This window comes from Manis javanica, chromosome 3, assembly GCF_040802235.1.
Source record: "Manis javanica isolate MJ-LG chromosome 3, MJ_LKY, whole genome shotgun sequence".
NCBI lineage: Eukaryota > Metazoa > Chordata > Mammalia > Pholidota > Manidae > Manis > Manis javanica.
In genome coordinates this window covers 34,724,285-34,743,616 of record NC_133158.1, presented here as the reverse complement: position 1 = coordinate 34,743,616, position 19,332 = coordinate 34,724,285, and the positions used below count along the sequence as shown (strand labels likewise).

Below are 19,332 nucleotides of genomic sequence, written 5' to 3'. Positions count from 1 at the left end.
CTCTAACACACAGGTCTGAGAAAAATAACATAAAATGTGACACTTCTTACTACTGATAATGGAGGAGACCATGTTAGATAGTTCCCTGTTTCACTGGACTGGGTGGTGAATGTGGGAAATGTCCAGAACTACCTCTTGGGGAAAATGGAAAATAAGAAAAGCTAGAGTACTGCCAGTGCCCAAGGATCAAAGATTGTCAGAAGAGGTCATGTTATCATAGTGGTTCTCTCAGCTGTGAAACCCTCGATATACTACACTTATTCTCAAGCCAAAGTCAGGTGGTGCTAAACAACAAATCAACAATTAATACTTCTAGAGTGCATCATATATGGCAGGCATTTTCTAAATGCTTTTCATATATTTACCTATGCATTCCTCCAGCAGTGCTATGATGAAGTACTATGTCATCCCTCTTTTACTTACGATGTTAACTGAGACAGCAGTCATTAAGTGAGTTGACAATACTAACCCAGCTGGTAAGGGGTGGAATCTGGGTTTAAACAAAGGCCCTCTGGATCTAGGGTACAAACTACTAAATCCCTCATGATTCTGCCCTTCTGTAATTAAAACACAAAAATGGTCCTGCTGGAATTATTTACTTGGAAACTTCTCATCTCCACTAGTCCAAAATTTATACCAACAGGCTTTAGCGAGCAATTGTTAGGTAAGCAGCGGTGTTCCAGGGACCGTGTATCCAAAAATGAGTAAGTGCATCTCTGTCCTTGAGAAATTTGCAGGGAAGATAGAAAGTAAAAGCTGCCCATTAAATTGGGTAATGCGTGTTCAAAGGGAAGCATAGGTACTGCAGGCTCCCAGAGACGGGTGCGATGTCAGCGCCACCGTGAGGAATAATTTCCTTGGAGGAATGAGTGATGTTTGAGTTGAAATTTAAATGCTGAATAAGAGCGAGTCATATTTGTGTAGAATAATTTTGATTAAAATGATTCTAGAGATTGAAAAGCATGATGTGATGATTCGAAGTGCTAACCTTAAAGATGAAAGTTACAAGCAAAAGCGAGTTTATTAGAGAATAGCAGAAAGTTGCACTTACAGGCAAGTAAGCTTCAGCAAAGCTGTAGGGGGAAGACCGCTTTTTGACAGAGAAAGGGGGCCGGGATGAGGCAGCAGGTGCGTGGGACTGGAAGGGGCTGTTATAAACAGAAAGTCTATTGGAGAAAATTAGTTCAAAGCATAGTGGCTTCTCATTCGTTGGGTTGTGACAGCCACTCAGGCTGGGCTGTTGCCAGGAAAGGCTGAAACCTTCCTTCCTGCTGCTGGATAGTAAAGAAATTGCTAAAGCATCACCGCCTTGCAAGGTCCTTCCCTTCCTTTTGGGTCTGCAATTGATTCAAGTGGTGGGCATGAGCGCTCCCCCTGCTGGCCTTCCAGCTCCATGTCAGTGAGGCTTGGCTTTATCTTCACAGATGGTCAGTTTTCTCTTGTTTTTCTTTCCAGAAATACATTATTTGCTCTAAAATTCACACGAAGATGAACAAACATTCCAGTTATATTACTATAAAATATGCCGTTTACCCCCAAGCTTGCATAGGGATCTCAGCAAATACCTTTCTTCTTTTCCTCCACATTTCAATTTTCCGTTTGGGACCCAAGCCCAAGCTCAGTGACCTGACCATCACTCACTTGGCTGTAACACATATAAACATGCTCCTCACCGCAGGCCTCTTGGTGTCTATGGACATCTGGGGGACACAGGATATGCAGAGTGACTTCAGATGTAAGGTGATTGTCTTCCTCAACAAGGTACTGAGGGGCCTCTCCATTGGTACCACCTGCCTCTTGAGTGTGCTGCAGGCCATCACCATCAGCCCCAGAGGCTCCTGGTTGGCTACATTCAAACCTAAATCTCCAAACCCCATCCTATGTGTATTTCTCTTCTTGTGGGTCCTGAACACGTCCATCTGCAGCAACCTGCTTCTCTACACTCTGGCCACGCCCAATGCAACCCAGACTAGTCTTCTCTTCCTCACTGGGTACTGTTCCTTTTGGCCCATGAGCTACATGCACAGGGGCCTGTTTTTCACACTGATGACATTCAGAGATGTCTTCTTCATGGGGCTTATGGTCCTGTCAAGTGGGTACATGGTGATTCTCTTGTACAGACATAAGCAGCAGTCCCAGGGTCTTCACAGCAAGAGCCCCTCTCAAAGAAGCTCCCCCGAGAAAAAGGCCACTCAGAAGATTCTTCTGCTGATGAGTTGTTTTGTGATCATATATTGTGTGGACTTCATCACCTCATTCTCCATTGGCATGACATGGACAAGTGACCCAATCCTCACAGGTATCCAGATGCTCATGGCCAATGGCTATGCCACATTCAGTCCTTTGGTGCTAATCAATGCAAGGAGCAAATAATAAAAAGTATGCAACCCATGTGGGAGAAGAAAGGTCAGTGTTTAACGAAACAGCAATAGATATTAAGGAAAAAAAATTTCCCTCTCATATGAACCTTATGTTTCACAGAACTTTCTGAAAAAAATTAACATGGGATTTTAAGTTTTCTGTCATAAAGTAATACACACACACACATGCATTGTAGATAATTTTGCACTGTATCCAAATCATTTAATTTATATGCTTATGAATGTTTTGCCCATTTCTATTTGCATCCTCTTAGATCTTGATTCAGATATTATTTTCCTTCCTCCTGCATTACATTCCTTGAAAATTCTTTTAGTGAAATTCTGTTCAAGGTACATTGTCCCTTTTTTGTCTAAAAATGTCTTTCTCTTGTACTCACTCTTGAAAGATATTTTAGCAAGATACACAGTTCTATGTGGGCTGATATTTTCTTTCAGCACCTTGGAAAAATTATTACTGTCTTTGGCTTACACTGTTGATTTTAAGAATTATGTTTTCATTATGGATATTGTACTTTTAAAGGAAGATTCCATACATTCTTGTTCAGTTTTAATTTCTTGTATTAGTTTAAAGTATTATGTATTTTCACTAAAATATATCTACATATGGAAATCCATCTTACATTCATATTGTTATATGTCTTAGTTAAGCTGTACCGTATACATAATTATGTATTTTGAAGACCTATGTCTTTATCTCTTCCAATACTTGTTCTTCTTCCCCCCATTTACTACTTGTGAAATTCCAACTCAGTGTGTGTGAAACCTTATTTTATTCTCTATATCTCAATTTTTTATATTTTCCATTTCTGTTCTCTAAATTGCATCCTAATTTCTTCAGTTGAATATTCTGTTCACTAATTCTCTCTTCAGCTGTGTTTAAACTGCTGTTTCATACATCTATTAGTTGTGTATTAGATTTTATTTTTTTGTTCCTAAGAGTTTCGTGTTTAATCAGTAGTACTTTATAATTACATATTTTATTCATATTTTATTTTTATATGTCTTTAAGCATTAAAATTTTTTTCTCTACCTGATAACCAGAATTGATATCCATGGAAATATAATTTCACTTAAGGTCTTGATGGCTATTCTTAGCATTTTCTAATTTTAGATTATTTTCCTATTTGGCAAACTTTAATAGAGAAAATGAACATTCTAGTTGAGATGTATTTCTCCAGAGGGGATTTGAATTTTCTTCTTCCTGCTATATAGCACAAGTCTGGGGAATTTTCAGATTATTCTTTTGTTTAGATTTTTCTGGACTCTACACATGGTATACAGTTGATTTATAAACCAACACAAAAGCAAGATTTTGTTCCCCAGGGACCAAAGAAGTAGAAAGGTAATTTCATTGTTAACATCCTTTGCCAGATTTTCCTAGATCATATTTTTTGCTAAAGGCATGTATTAAAAGTATTTTGGAATGTATGCACCCAAGTTCATAGCAAAACTGTTCACAACAGCCAAAAGGTGGATATAAGGGACAGAGGCCCAGATGGGTGCCAAGTGAAGTAAGAGAGGAACAGAAAGACAAATGCTGTTTGATTCCATTTATATGTGGTCCCTAGAGTAGTCAACATCATAGAGACAGAAAGCAGAATGGGGGTTGCCGGGGGCAGGGGGAGAGGGAGTTACTATTTAATGGGTACAGATTTCCAGCTTCAGAATATGAAAAAGTTCTGGGGATGGACAGCATTGATGGTTGCACAACATTGTGAAAAAGTGAATATACCTAATACCACTGAACTGTACACTTGAAAATGGTTTAAATGGTAAATTTTATGTTGTGTATTTCTTACCACAATTTTCAAAGAATATTGATTGGAAGGACACACTCAGTTATGCTGATAGTTACCTCTGGAAGAGGCAGAGAGTGGGAATGGGATAAAGAGGGACCTCAATTTGATCAGCATCTTTCTAAGCTTTTCCCATTAGCCTTGATTTTAAGTGTTGCACTTTATTACAGCTGAGCCTTATATAGCCAGTATGTGGGACAAAGAAATCCTCTGGCTACTCCACCAACTTGGAGTAATGAGAATGGTTGTGGGGAAAATGGAAGTTCCTGTGGCCAGGATCCTCACCTGAACTTAAGCTACTTGATAATGTAATTGGCCTGCTGCTAGACTACTGCTTCCACACCCACAGGCAATAGCTATTATTGACTGAGTCACTATAGAATCTTTCCTCTAACCAAGTGGATTTGGGCAGACAGTTTGAGAACCTCTGTAAGAGTTGCCATGGTGTCTTGCCAATGGGTTTCAGCTCAGGCAAGTTCGGTATGGATTCAATGTCACCAAAGAAATGACAGCAAAACGTTCTTGGGGTGAAAGGGTTATACCCAACTTTATTTCCAGGTGGCAGGTCAGTCACTAGAATCCCATTCACTCAGAGAGAGTCTGCATGCAGCAAGCTGGTCTCTGCCTCTGGGCCCGTCTGCAGTCGTCGCGCCACAGCCGTCCTCTGAGCCTCTCTGCACAGTCGTCCTGCACAGCCATCCTCTGGGCCTCTGTCCTCAGTGCTGCCACCACTCCAGCCTCTGGTTTCCTGCAGCCTTGCAGCCCTACCATTGTGTCATGCCCAGAGCACTGGGCAGAGCTCTTTTTATAGAGTCAACAGCCATGTAGTGCCCACAGGTGTGCCGTGAACTAGTCAGCCACGGCCAGGTAAGAATCCTGGCCACAGGAACTCTCATTTTATCCACACATGGCTAGAAGATAATCTCCCGAGAATCCAGTGCCAGTATCTAGTACCCAACCTGTTTCTTTGGCTTTCTAGTGAGTGCTGGCTTCCTGACTGATTGTGTGGTCACACAGGAAGGGCCACATATGAATCACTTTCTCACATCCCTAGGACTTGGCTGTGTGGAGGTTTCCCAAATAGCCAAGTGAATGGGATCCATGACATTGTCACAAGGCAGTAACATCTCAGTGGTGACCAAATTTTTACTGAAAAAAAATGTGTTTTGTTCAATGTGCAAGGCTCTGTTTGAGGCTAAAAGAAGTTAAAAGGGTGCTTCTTGGGGCTGTCAGCTTCCAAACTTGGCCAGCTCCAGGTTTTTGCTCCTAAGCAAGTTTTTAAAATGTTCCAGATATGGATACCACAGTTCTCTACCTACCACCTCAAACCACATCTCCTCACATCCGATGGGGCTGTCAGGCTTCCCTGGGGCATTACCATGTTCTGTGGTGTGGCCAGCGACTTTCTGGTGCTCACGTCCTTGTGTCCCTTGAGTGTGGGCTGTGACTGACTTCCGACAGACAGAATATGGTAAGGTGACAGCATGTCATATTCGAGAGTAGTTTACAAAAAGCCTTGCAGCTCCCATCTCACTCTCTTGGCGTGCTCTAACGGAAGCCACTTGCCACGCGGGAGCTACCTCAGGGGAGGCCCAAATGACAGGAAACCAAGAGGGCCCTGGCCAACAGCCAGTGAGAAACCAAGGCCCTCAGCCCAATGCCCCACAAGGAACAGAATCCAGTCACAAGCCACCCAAGTGATGTGGAAAGGCTGTCAAGCCTGGAGAGGACATAGCCTCGCTGACACCGTAAGCACAGCCCCGTGATGCTCTGGGCCCGAGGACCCGGCTGATCTGTGCCCATACTCCTGACTAGCAGCAACTGTGAGAGAATAAATGTTTCAAGCTAAGTTTTAAAGTAATTATTTACATAGCACTAGGACTAATACACCTGGGACATGGGATAGATGTGGCACTACTGTATCACAGGCTGAAAACTGTCTGACAGTTACCTTGGGCAAGTCAGCCTGCAAGGGCGTCAGTCCCTTACCTGCAAATGGGAGGGGGTCTCCCCATCTCACAGGTGAACTGCAGTACCTGTAGGAAGGCCTCTTCTCACTGGCAAAAGCAGTTAACTTGCTATGAACCCAACAGAATTGTAACAGATTCTAACTGGCTTGCCAGTATCTTAAACAAGAAATTGAAGAGGAATTTCAATTGAATTTTCGATAATTTATAATTTCCTTTTATCAAAAACATTTTTAATTAGTAGAAACAAAGGACACATTCAAAATCAGGTAAAAATCATGTTTCCCCTTTTAATTGACTACTTAATTCACAGCACTTCCACTCTTGGTTGCTACTTTGGTAACAATTAGGTCCCCACCTCTCAAGAACACTGGGTCTGAACAGGCTGAGACAGAGCTAGTGTGAACACTGGCCCCAGAACCAGGGCTTTCGGAATAACAAGAACAGCGAAAACCAGCCTTTCTTCTAACTTAGAAAGGGATGATCAATCAGAGCATCCAAAGCTCTGCTTTCCAAACATGGAAAACCAGGAGCTCAATGTGAAAATGGGAACCAAAATATATCAGAAATGCAGTGCAGTATCTCAGTACTCTGGATGGAGAGGACGTTGGGGAAGTAGGCATCTGCCCACCTGGCCTCTGCATGAGGAATGGCCCCACTCCAGCATGTGTAAAGGAAGACGTTTTGCTTCTATTTGATTTCCTGAAGGGGTATACAATCCACTAAGAGGGATATACTTAATCAGGATGGATCAGCTTGCTCATGAGAGACACTCACAGATAATGACTTTGAGTTGCTGAGAATATTCAGCACATTATTTCAAAATGGCAAAATGCAGGGCGATCTGAAAATTCAAAAGTGACAGCTACATTTGCTGGCAGGTTTACGTAAGACACACGTGCACTACAACCCCATTTTTCCAGTGTATATGTCAAAGGCCCAAGACCCTTGATCATAAAAATAAGTTATTTTGTACATTACAGTGCACAGAACAACAGAGGAAAGACACTTCTTAGAGAGCGATGCAAAGGCATTCGGTAAAAGGTTCATGTCGCTCTGACGTGGAAGGACTGGAGCCAGGGCCTCATGGCCTCATTAGCTTGATGCCTCCTCTTCCTTGGCTGCCGAGGCCTCGGTGGGAGCCGACTCCTCTGAACGTTCTGCTGGCTTCTCCTCCTCCTCCTCTTCCTCCTGGGGATAGAGGTCAGGGTATTTCTGCATGCACTCCTGCATGGCTCGGAACTGGTCTACACAGTCTGACCCCTTCATGTCCTCTGTGCTGTGGTGGAAGCAGGAAAAGGCCGACTTGAACTGTTCCCCACAGGGGCCACTGGCCATTCCCCCAAGGCATGGGCAGTTCCAGTTAATGTCTCCATTTGGCAGGATCAATCCTGGAACAGGAAGATGGGTAAGAAAAATGTGAGGTTCCAGAAAAAACAAAATCAAAACCCAGCCCATCCTCACAGGCCACTCAGGAGGTGCAAGACAGTCTGAACTGCTGCCTGGGAGGCACCCGTCTGTGACCTACCTCTTGGCCTGGACTGGCTTCAGTGCCTGGCGCAAGCCCAGCACCCCTTGGCTCGGCGGGAGAGAAGCCACCGTCGGCAACTTTCTCTATGTGTAACAATGATCTACATTCTAAGTCACCTCCCAGTGTTGTCACAGTGGCTGTGTTCCAAGAACTAAATAGTGGAAACCATTTAATCTCCAAAGAAGCCATCACTTGGATGTTTAACACGCGCTGCGAAAGCCCACTTAAAGGAGCTGAAATGTTTATTCATCCCCACTGTTCACCCTCTGCTCCCCTCCCATGCAGAGCGTCAGCACCAGCTCCCACACCTGCATGGCCCCCTCCTCTTCAAGCCCCTCTCACTCTGCGGCTGCTGTTAAGCTCAGCATGAGGGCTGGCCCTCCTGCACTGACTGGGAAGATGTCCAAGACATGCCACACGGGGAAAAGGCTAGTGGCAGACCAGAGTGGTATGATTCCTGTAACAATGAGAAACCTGAGGGGTACCAACCATAACACCAAACTGTTAAGTTGCACCTATGGCTGGTGAGGGGGTGGGATGACAGATGGATTTTCATTTGCAGTATTATATAGACCCCTTACTTTTGATTTTGACACTTTTTCTTTGAACCTGATTCACATCTAAAGAGTATTTCCTGATTTTCCAACATGCTTTCAAGATGGCTTCCTTTTCAGCTTTGGGACAGACACAGAAATACAATTCATACAGAAGTTTCTCACGTGACTCCTCTGCAGAGACTAAGAGCATTCTTTAAGACAGACTCAAAATGCCCAGTGAAATCACACAACTTTTTGCTCTAGCTGTGGCACTCTGACCTAGTATTCAAAGTTCTAGGCTTGGGCTGAAAGCAGCTTCTGAATTCTAGCTCAGGAAGCTTTACTGATCAACAAAGTTGTGGCAGTTCCTCACTTGTGAAGTGGGCTAACGGTGGAGACTTTGACAGGAACTGCCCCTGGTGAGCGCTCACCACTAGCACCATTAAGAGCTGGGTGCAGCATCTTGAACGTTAAGCTCTATGTAGTAAATAGCACTTTTGACAATCTTCTGCAGGAGGTACTGGCCCCAGTTAGTAAGAGGTTGTTGGGATTCAGGGGTTCGCAAGTCAGGACTGCAGCTGGGGCCCGCAGGATTCCCAGCTGTTTCCCCCATCTCACCACCTCTCTCTACGCAGGCCGGCTCAGTGCTGGAACCATGCAGGCACACCTCAGGGATAGCGCAGGTTCAGTTCCCACAATAAAGTGAATCTTGCAATGAAGCGAGCCAAATGAATTTTTCAGTTTCCCAGTGCAAATCAGTTATATTTACGTTATACTGCAGTCAAGAGTGTAGCATTATATCTAAAAAAATGTACATATCTTAATTAAAAATACTCTATTGCTAAAAAATGCTAGCCAGCATCTGAGCTTTCAGCAAATCATACTCCTTTTGCTGGTGGAGGGTCTTGCCTCAATATCGATGGCAGCTGACTGATCAGGGTTGGGGTTGCAGCAATTTCTTAAAATAAAGTTTGCTGCATCAACTGATTCTCCCTTTCGTGAATGGTGTCTGAAGCAGACAGCAGCTTCAGAGTGTTAGATGAAGCCCAGATGCAATGTGGGTTCAAACATGCGATCAAAGGCCGGAGTTCTAGTTCACTAGCTTCCTTGGCTTGTACCCACCTCCACCCAGGACCTCAGTTTTGCCACTGGACCAGGTGATCTTTAAGGCCCTCCTACCTTTTTGATTCTATGAAAAGTAACTCTGCTGTTCCAAGAGCTATCTCAGCCATGGAACTGGGTGCTGGAGTGCAGGCAGTTGGCATAAATTGGCAGCCTACTTAGTCTGCATAGTATTTTTGCAGTTGAGAGCTCAGGACCTGGGTCCCAGATATCTTTTTTATACACTTCTTCATACATCTATTCACCTGAAGGGGCTGCAAAGGCAAATACCTATAGTGTCTAAGCAGATGTATTATAAATGACAGAAGCTTGGAGAGAAAACAAGGACAATAAAGTCTGGCAGGAACTGGAGGGGAAGGCATGCTCTTGAGGCAGCCTCATTCTGTTTAAAAACACTATGAGGCAGACAAAACAAAGCTGATTTGTCCTGCAGGCTTCTCAGTCTCTATCAGTTAATGAAATGTGCTTAATATGACGGACCTAAAGATAGGCCAAGCACTGGAATTTACACAATTTATTTTTCTTTGTAAGATGCTGATTCAAGATTTCTCCTGAGCTGTGGCTCTCAGAACGCTAACACTTCACATAACGTGTGCACTTCCCACTGTTCCAATGGGATGCAAAAGACGCATCCTTCGTTTTACTCTAATCCTTGGGAGCAGTCAGGGCAACATGTGAAGGGTCCTCTGAGGATGTACACTTTAGTAAGCACTTGGGAAATTCTCATCAGGAGCCCATACTTTACAAGCTCTTTCAACCACATCTATCACCTATCAGCATTGAAGGTTAATTAGTATCATGGTGTCAGAAATAGCTTTAGATAGTGAACTGTTTTACAGTATGTGGATGGATGTTTATGAATGCTGCACACACACCTGGGCCTCACATGGGCCAAGTAAGTTCAAGTGAGTCAGCAGTCTAAGCCTTTGTGTAAAACCCTATAACGGAGTTGTGTGCATAGTTCTGACACTGTGGGCTGAATCCTGCTGAAAAACCGGCCCTCTCCCCCGAATCAGCTTTTCCTGAATGTTGCTTGCTGGGGCTCCTACGAGGAGAGAGCAGCAACTGCACATCCAGCAGAACAAGGTACATGACCTCAGTGCCTGCTTGCTCAGAGTCTGTACGTGCAGCAGAACTGAGTCCAGCAACCAGGCCGAGTGGGAGGGTCCCTATCACCTTGGTCAGCACCTGCAGCTGCTGGAACCCACTGACACCCTCCCTCAAAACGTAATCATCAGGGAGCATCCGACCAGCTTGAGTCGGTGCAAAGACTCAGGAGGAAAAGAGGCAGAGACCTTCACTAAGGAGAAACCCAGCTGCCTGCCTAATGGCTGGGGTGCATCAGAACAAGGGCTGGAAGGCAGTCTACAGGGCCCGCACACCTGACAGCCAGTCCGCAGCTGAGGTGGACGCCTGGAAACCCAGCCGAGGCTGGGAGCAGACGGAACAGCTCCCTCAGTACGTGCCTGTGGGCCCCGGGAGGCCCCATGTTACCGTGCTCCTCGTATGGATCGTTGGGGTCATCGGCCACGAGCTCTGCGTTGCTTGGAGTTTCGTGGTCTTCTTTGGTCACAAATATGATTCGATCCTTCCCTAGAGTTTGGAGAACAGAGGAAGAAATGTTTCATCCTAAACACAAGGTAGCCACATAAGCCAAGTTTGAAGACTGTCCCACGTGAAACCTCAAAGTGAGGGGCCATCAGATGGGCCTCCTGGGCCGCGTTGCTGACTCTGAGAGATGGTCCAGCAGCCACCTCTCCTGAATGCCTGCAGATGACCAACTCCACCGAGGTCATGGGTGAGGAGGATGCCCTACCCGCCGTATGTATCCTCCAGGTGAGACCAAGTGCCCCAATCCAGTTGGTGCTGCTGCTTTCAGTCCCTACAGCTGCCACAACTCGTTTCTTCATCCCATCAAGAGAGGAGCTGTCCCCCCTCAGAACTCCTCCAACCCCGACGGTCCCAGGATTCCCCATCAACCCCTGGAGACCCATCTGCCTGCTGTGTCTCCCCTCCTCCCAGGCCTCACAGGGTCTGCAAGCAGCCTTCAGATGACACATGGGGAATGAAGACAACTTACTAGGCGGGGAGGGGGTTTGGAAGGCGTGCTGCTGAGCACCCCTGCCCCCCTCCACAAGCTGCTCTCATGCTGGAGGGCAAAGGAGTGGGAGGGACAGGAAAAAGCACAGAAGAAAGACTTGCTTCTTGACCCCCAGGGGTTACCCACAGGGTTCAGAATGCAAAGTGTGAGAAAGACAGAACTTTGACAAGGGGAGAGGTGCCCAGCTAGCAGCCCTCACAGCCCACAGCTCATGTAGCCACTTGATGTCTGTCCAAGGTGACATCCTGTGGGAAGAGACCCTGTCACAGCCTCTGGGAGGCTGAGGACACATGTGGTCTGGGAAGCCCATGGTCAAGACTCCCTCTAGGCTTGCTGGCTCCTAATCATGGCCTGGAGAAGAAAGGGATCATGACGGTGGGGAACACTGGTGGCTACCCACAGTCTGTGAGGGCTTGGGGCTATTTCCCAACAAGTGGAAGGGCTTGGGGCAAGAGGGACTATTTCACAGAGGTGCTGATATTAACTTCTGTGCCCATCTGCAGTTTGTTATTTTTTAGAATGCACACCCAATCCAAATATAATAGGCTTGGCAGTAGTGTCAGGACGGAGGCTCTAGAAGGCATCAGGAAGCCAGCCTTAACAGGGCCTGTGCCCTGGCCGACCAGAGTGCCCAGCCCCCGGTGCCTGGCTGCCAGAGGCTCCCGCCAAACGCGTACTTTGTGAGTCTCAAGGGCAGCTGGGTGGACACAGAAGGGAGAATCAGTGTTGACAACCAGGATGGGTGCCTTCCGAGGCTTGTTTCAGCTGGCCTTATGTAACCCTGTTAAGTTTTATCACCTTCTGCCTCATTTTAGACAACAGAAAACCAAGGCCCAGAGGCTACTCAATATCAGCCAGCCAGAAATGACAGGGCCAGCACCTCCCCTGTCCAACTCTCTCCCAGGCTCTGCCCCATGCCTTGTCAGCACACTACCTCACCTTCCTGAAGCCTGTGGCCCTCAGCTAACCGCCCGGCAGGTGTCCATCCCATATTCCTGCTGGGGGCGGGGAGCATCTCATCCTCACCCCGCACATGCTGCATGGCCATCAGTTTGCCCTGCAGCCCCTCAGGGGTGGACTGGGACCAGCCCTGCCGGGTCCTGCATGCCAGCTAGCTCCGCCGTCCTGTCACTACACTGAGAGAAGGCAGCAGGGGCCACTGCATGGTGCTGAGCCTGAGGTGGGACCCCAGCACTGCATGTCTCCAAAGACCACACTGTGGAGATCCTGGGCACACACACTCGCTGCCCACCCTACACACAGTAAAAATGACAGCTGCCACCGAGTACTTAGCTGGCATGTCACACTCTCCTGGGAGCTTTGGGTAGGAATAACTTTTGTATAATAAATACTGACCCTGACTCTACCCCAAGAAGCTTTAAATCCAAGGGAGTGTTTGCTGAGTGAATGGGCAGGAGTGTTTGCTAAGCTGCCAGGTATCCCTCTGATGAAGGGCAAGACAAATTCAGCAGCCCTACCGACCACCAGTTCTGACTCCGGAGAGCTGGTGTAATGGGACCCTCCTCTGGATGGGAGGGGCCTGGCCTTTAAGGTTTCTTCAGGCACCATTCAAATGTGCCCTTAGACAGGGCCTAGCCAGTGGCCTGGAGTGAGTTGGCCAGGGAAGGGGCAGAGCCGGCCTGCCGAAATGTGGCTCTCTGGCTATTTCTGACTATCTCGTACTGTTTTCCATTTGTACTTAGGAAGGCCAGTCACAGGCATGCTGGAAAAAGCTGGAGTACTTGAGGGAGGGGCTTGGGGAGAGCATGTGGGTGACAGCAAAAACCAGAGGACAGCTGAGGGGGCAGAGGGAAGGCACCCTGGAGCTTTACACCCTCCTGACCCCCACAGGGTCTCCCCCGTGGGCCAACAGTGATGACAGTGGACCCCTGGCTGAGCTGAGGTTTCTGTTCCCAGAGTGGGTCTCTGCCTCAACGCCTCACATTTTATCTCGGGAAAGACGGCTCTTCCCATGTGGCCTGGGAAAGGGTTTGGGCCAGGCAGCCAGGGCATATTAAAGTACCCAGTGGCCTTGTAATTCTGACCAGTTTTCAAACACTTGAAAGCCATCTGTAAGAATGCTGAATGCTAAGCAGAAGAAGCTGACCCGGATTTCTCAGCTCTGGCAGTTTTGCTCACCAAACTCTCAGCCTGGCCCTGGGTAGCTGGGTACTGGAGGCCTGCACGGGGTTTGTGAGGCAGAGGCCAGGCCGCAGCCAACAGAAGGTGCATCAAGGTCTCTGGCACATCCATTCTGCCCACTGGCTCCCTTGGTAACTGTCATACAGTCAGGTTGGGAATCACAGGCCGAGCCCATCCCACCGAGAATGTGCCAGGTCTCTCCCCCCAGGGGCAAGGCCTCTCATGCATCTTCCTGGACGTCACCCTTAGAGAATGGTTCTTCTGGATTGGTGGATGTGATGTTGTGATCTGTAATAAATACATTTTGGTCTCTGACCCTGTTTCTGGCACAGAGCTCCTAAAACCCTTGAAATGCCCCAGTGATTAAGGTGTCTTTTGATCCCATGTAAGGATCACCAGGAGAACCAGCCACGTGATTGAAGTGCAACTTTCACCCCCACTGGAGGGTGAACCAACTAACAATGATTCAATCAACCATGCCTGTATAATGAAGCCTCCATAAAAATCCACAAGGACAGGGTTCAGAGAGCTTCCAGGTTAGTGAGCAGGTGGAGAATCAGGAAGAGGGGTGCTCTTGAAGAGGGCACGGAAGCCCCACACCCCTTCCCCACACCTTGCCCCATGCATCTCTTCCATCTGGCCATTCATGAGTTGGGCCCTTTTATAATAAACTGGTAATCTAGTAAGTAAATGTTTCTCTGAGGTCTGTGAGCTGCTCTAGCAAATTAATGGAACCCAAAGAGGAGGCCTTTGGACCCTCAGGTCCGTAGCTGGTCAGAAACACAGGGGACGACCTGGACAGGCAGTGGCGCCTGAAGTGGTGGTGAGGGGCAGTCTCGTGGGACTGAGCCCTTAACCTGTAGGATTTGATGCCGTCTCCAGGTAGGTAAGAGTATCAGAACTGAGCTGAATTGTAGGACACTCTGCTGGTGCGGGAGAATTGCCTGGTGTGGGTTTGCACACTGGAATTGGAATTGTTGGCGGCACACCATAAGAACTTCCTTTTACACACACCTGGGCTCCCAGCAGTGTGTTTTACACCTGTCAGCTCATTTAATCCACTGTGGGGTATTACTGCAGCAAACATCATCTACCAGTTTGAATTAATGTTCTTACAGTGAATGCTGTCAGAATTCAATTCATCCGTCTGGTTTTGGAGTTAAGACTACAGGCAAGTGTTTTCACGTTTTAAGTGCAAGTTTCTTAGACATTTACATGGCAAAAGAAAAACAGTAAATCAATATAAGAATTTCTGTCCTTTGGACTCCATATATTTCTCAAACTTAAGAGGCAGTGGTCCCCCATGTTGGACTGACTATAGAAGCAGTAGCTTGTTAAAAGCATGGATCTGGGACTCGGGAGCCTTCACTCACAAGCTGACAGTGTGGCTCTTAAAACCTCAGAGACAGTCCACTCTCCCACTCCCCACTCTGTCCCTGAGGACCAAGCACACCCATCTCCATGGGGGCCCTCTACGTGGTCAGCTCACAGCCTGATTGCCCCACGTTCTGCACACCCGTGACTGGTTCCCTCATGCCTGTCAGACTGCGGCTCTCTACGTGGGCTGAGCTGTTCAGGCCTCCGTCCCCCACAGTGAACGCCCAGGATGGGCTCCTGGATTCCTCAACAGGCCAAGGCCACACAGCTGGCAAGTATACCAAGATGAACCTTGGGTCCGTCTGACTGCTGTTCTCACTGCAGCACAAAGGGGCCCCTCTGGGGTCCTTCACTGAGGTCTGATTCCCTCACTGGTCTGCACTTTAGTTCTGTAATTCCACAAACAAAAATAGCTTAATCAGGAGGATCTTCTGGATTCCTAGTGCCTTCAGTGCAAAGTACTGGACCTCCTAGCTCCTTGCCTCCTCCACTGTCTTTTTAACTTGATGATTTTTACACTTTTAATTAAGTTTATCCACATCTTTAGCTGACTTACGGTCAATTTAATCTAACTCTTGACCTTGTGGTAGCTTAATCTAACTCAGAGGCCTCATGGACAGAAGAGAAGTGTGGGAAGGACAGTCCGACTGAAATCAATCTGGCAGAGAATGCGATGATTCTGATCCTGACTGGGTGGTACTTTTCCAGGGCCACCACTGGATGGATCTGGATGGGGATCTGGTCCATTTGGGCTGCTATGACAAAATACCAGACTGGATGGTTTATAAACAACAGGAACTTTCTGCTCAGTCCTGGAGGCTGGGAGGTCCAAGATCAAGGCATGGGCTTGGCTGCCTTTTGGTGAGGGCCCGCTTTCTGCTCAAAGCTGGTGCCTTCTTGCTGTGTCCTTCCACAGTAGTAGGGGGCTCTCTAATCCCATTCATGAGGACAGCACCCTCATGACTTCAGCACCTCCCAGAGACCCCACCTACTACTACTACCAGCACCCTTGGGGGTTAGGATTCCTACGTAGGAATTTGGGAGGCACACAGTCATGCCATAGCACTTGGGGAAAGGTCCCCCAGGAGATCTGACTGTGGCCTCTGGGCAGGGACATCCCCAGTCCTGGTAACCCAGATGGTCACGCCTGTTGAATGGACAAATAACAGTAAAGGCTGAAAACCATCTGTAGAAAGAACAAAACCACAAGCCTGGGCCTGAGGGGCTGAAGGCCTTGGGCGCTCTGGCCCACAGCACATCAGTATTGCAGAGTCTGAGGACTGGGTCCCTCTCTTGGCTTAAGCACTTTAACAGATGTGGTCTCAGGAACCTTCTTGGGCCTCAGAAAACAGGCTCTGGCACCAGCTCAGACTACCTGCTTCCCATTGTGAGGGCAAAAATCAGGAGACTTCAGTAAACAAAAGGAGGTGGAGTGAGTTTCTGCTCTCACCTGAAATCCTGCTCAAAAGACGGCAGTTTTTAAAATGGCATCAAATGACAAGGATAAAATGTCCAGGAAAAGAGACAGAGGCTAAAGGTGTTAATAAGTTTTGGAAGTGGGAAAGTTAGCAGAGGACTGCTCTCTGACATATGAATAGAAAAAGCAGAACTCGAAAAAAAGTCCCAGGAGGGGAAGTCAGCTGGAAGAACCCAGTCCCCATGTGAGGACCCTGGTGAGGGCTGGGCACTGGAGGTCCAGAGGTCACCCTGAAGCAGGACTCGAGGTGGCACTGAGAAGAGAGCACTGCTTGAGCAGCTGGACACCAAGACACCCCCAATTCTGTACTCTGTGTACAGTCGTCCTTGACTCCTGTCTTTCCCTCACACCTCCACCATCAGATCCAGCTGGCTCTACCTTCAAGTACATCCAGAATGATCTGCATCCTTCGCTGCCATGACCCCATCTCCCACCACCCATGCATTTTGCGCAAACATGCTGCTCACATGCCTGGCTCTGGGCCTTGCACAGGCTGTTCCTCCCTCTGGAGCACTCTCCTCAGATGTCCTCACAGCCACCCTCTCCCTGCCTTTATGTCTCCTGCTCAGAGGCCACCTTCCTTATCCCCCTCCCTATCTCCTTACTCCCCTTCATTTTTCTCCAAAGCACTTCTCCTCACCATATTATATATTTGTTCGCCATCTGCCTCCCCCCATTAAAATGTCAGCTCCTCAGGGCAAGGATTTGTCTGTTCATTGCAGTACCCCAGAGCCTAGAACAGTGCCCCGAACACACTGGGTAATTAATATTGTTGAAAAAGTGAATGGAAAAACTGAGTTCCAGATTAGGACACAAGACTCCAGCCCCAGCAAAGGGCAGGAAAGATGTACCAGGCGAAGGGAACAGCCAAGAGGCCACCATGGCTGAGCAGTGTCAGGCTGGTTAGAGATCAGGCAGGGGCTGGATTACGTAAGCCCTTATATGACAAGGAGTTTGGAATCATTTCTCTAAGTATAAAGAATTCGTGTGTAGAAGTACAAAAGGCTGGGCATTTAGGGGATAGTCATATGGAAAAGATAAAAACTAGGGAAGCACTAAGGTGCTTTCAACTTGCATCCCCAAACTAAGAGAGATCTTTGACCCAGGAAAAGATAAGGATGGAAAGGGCCTCTCCTTCCCAGAGAACATGTGACTCCTATAAATCATCAAGGGCAAGGAAGGACCTTATTTGCACAGACTCATTATCCTGAAAAGCTCAGTTATTTGCTACATGAAGTTAAATTAGAGATTCAGAGAAAACGAAATTAAAAACAAGACCTGCAGCCTAATAAAGAGGTGAGGGCAAAGGACTTTTGTTCATGGCTCAGTTAAGTATTAATCAACAGATACGGTCCTCATTAGGGACATCAGTGAGTATTAAGGCTTTCTGAGGGGGGGGTATTCTAGAGTGACAGGGGGGTACTAGGGAAAGCATTTTAGCATTAGCATTTTAGTTTGAGCTGTTCCCCCTAACCAGCCGCATGACCTTGGGTAGGTCACCTCCTTCTCTGGCCTCAGGTTCCCTGAATTAAACTGAGAGAACTGGACTGACTATTCACCGAAGTGCTTTGGGTGAAGCCCAACTTTCTCTAGCTTTATAGTCTCAGGTGTCCAGTCATTACCAGGCCCAGAGAAGGTTCTTCAGGAATATCTGCTGAATGAATGAGTACCACCTTCTCATTTACAAGGTTGGAAACTGTGGCCTGGAAGGGTTAGGTGGCAGCTCAGGGACAAAAGAGCCAGTCAGTGGTGGTGGGTGGGGAGGCCCTCGAACTTCTGAGCTCCCCCATGGAGGTAACAAGGTAGAGATGGCAGAGCCCAACTTTGTTTTGGGATGTTGGGGCTTTTTTTCCCAGCTGAGGGCTCCCAGGAATCCAGGGGGTACCAGACTGGATAGTGCATTTCTAAAATCAGACTGCGAGACTCAATCCCTGGTTCTACAACTTATTGGCCGTGTGACTTTATCACCTCTGTGTTTTAGTTTACTTTTCGGTAAAACGCAGATAGTAACAGAGCCTGACTTAAAGAGGTCGCTACGAGATCAATGAGCAAAGACATATAAAGCTCCCCTAAAAGTGCTTGTGTGTAGTAGGGGCCCAATAAATGCTCCCGTTGGTGGTACTTGTATCAATCCAGCACAGCGCCTAACCCGAGTGGAAACTTTTCGGGACGTGCAAAAAAGTCGCGTGCAAATGGAAACACGTGCTGTGGAATTAGAACGATAGTAATAATAAATCCCCAAATACGAGCCAGAGGAAACGATCTCAGCACTTCCTGCGCCCCGTCCGGCCTGATTTATGAACTCCCCCACGTGCTGGTCCCTCTGAGGTCCGGGTTCGAGGCTCCCCCGTGACCTTGGACGAGCCTCGATCCTCCCAGAGTCTCGGTTTTCTCATTTGCAAAACGGGGGCGACGACCCCGCTGCCCAACCCGCCCGAGGCTCCCGGGAAAGGCACCCCGGACCGCGGTCGGGCTGCCGGCGCCTGCATTAGGGTCGTGGGGCGCCGAGGCCTGTGGGGGCCAAGCCGCACAGTCCGCTTGTCCCCTGCAGGCGCTCGTAAGCCGGTCTCCATGGCAGTCCGCCCTCCCTACCTTCCTGGCGGCAGTAGGCCATGGCTGCAGCCCTGCACTCAGAACCCGCAGTAACAGTGATAGCCGCGATAGCGGCTGCAGCTTCGCGCCGTGACCTCTCCTCAGGCTGGGCGGGTGGCTCCGAGGCCCGCGCGGTTCCGCCCCCTCCAGGCCTGCCCGCCGCGCGCCTCCCTGCGCGCCTTCCCAGCCGCAGCCCGACCCCCTAAGCCGAGAACTACATTTCCCACGTGGCTGCGCGCCGCCCAGCACTTCTTCGGGCTGTAGGAACAAATTTCCCGGAATAGCTTACAGTGCGCAGGCGCAACAGTGA

The 19,332-nt window shown here is 48.0% G+C and overlaps 2 protein-coding genes across 3 annotated transcripts; one reads left to right on the top strand and one right to left on the bottom strand.

Annotated features, from left to right (window-relative positions):
• The first annotated feature begins 1,662 nt into the window (after window positions 1-1,662).
• LOC108400074 (vomeronasal type-1 receptor 90-like) lies at window positions 1,663-2,373 on the top strand. The gene has a single exon (XM_017665266.1). It carries the CDS (start codon window positions 1,663-1,665, stop codon window positions 2,371-2,373), a length of 711 nt encoding a protein of 236 aa, XP_017520755.1.
• A 4,036-nt stretch (window positions 2,374-6,409) lies between these two features.
• CHCHD4 (coiled-coil-helix-coiled-coil-helix domain containing 4) lies at window positions 6,410-19,274 on the bottom strand. 2 transcript variants are annotated; one of them, XM_017665269.3, is made up of 3 exons: window positions 19,023-19,274; window positions 10,828-10,926; window positions 6,410-7,535 (listed from the first exon to the last, which is right to left on the bottom strand). In XM_017665269.3, the coding sequence occupies exons 1-3, from the start codon at window positions 19,042-19,044 to the stop codon at window positions 7,240-7,242; spliced, it is 417 nt and encodes a 138-aa protein (XP_017520758.1). In that variant the 5' UTR covers window positions 19,045-19,274; the 3' UTR covers window positions 6,410-7,239. The 2 variants fall into 2 exon arrangements, with proteins under 2 accessions (XP_017520758.1, XP_017520759.1); XM_017665270.2 differs by lacking the exon at window positions 19,023-19,274 and having other exon boundaries at window positions 10,800-10,926.
• Between the last annotated feature and the right edge of the window lie 58 nt (window positions 19,275-19,332).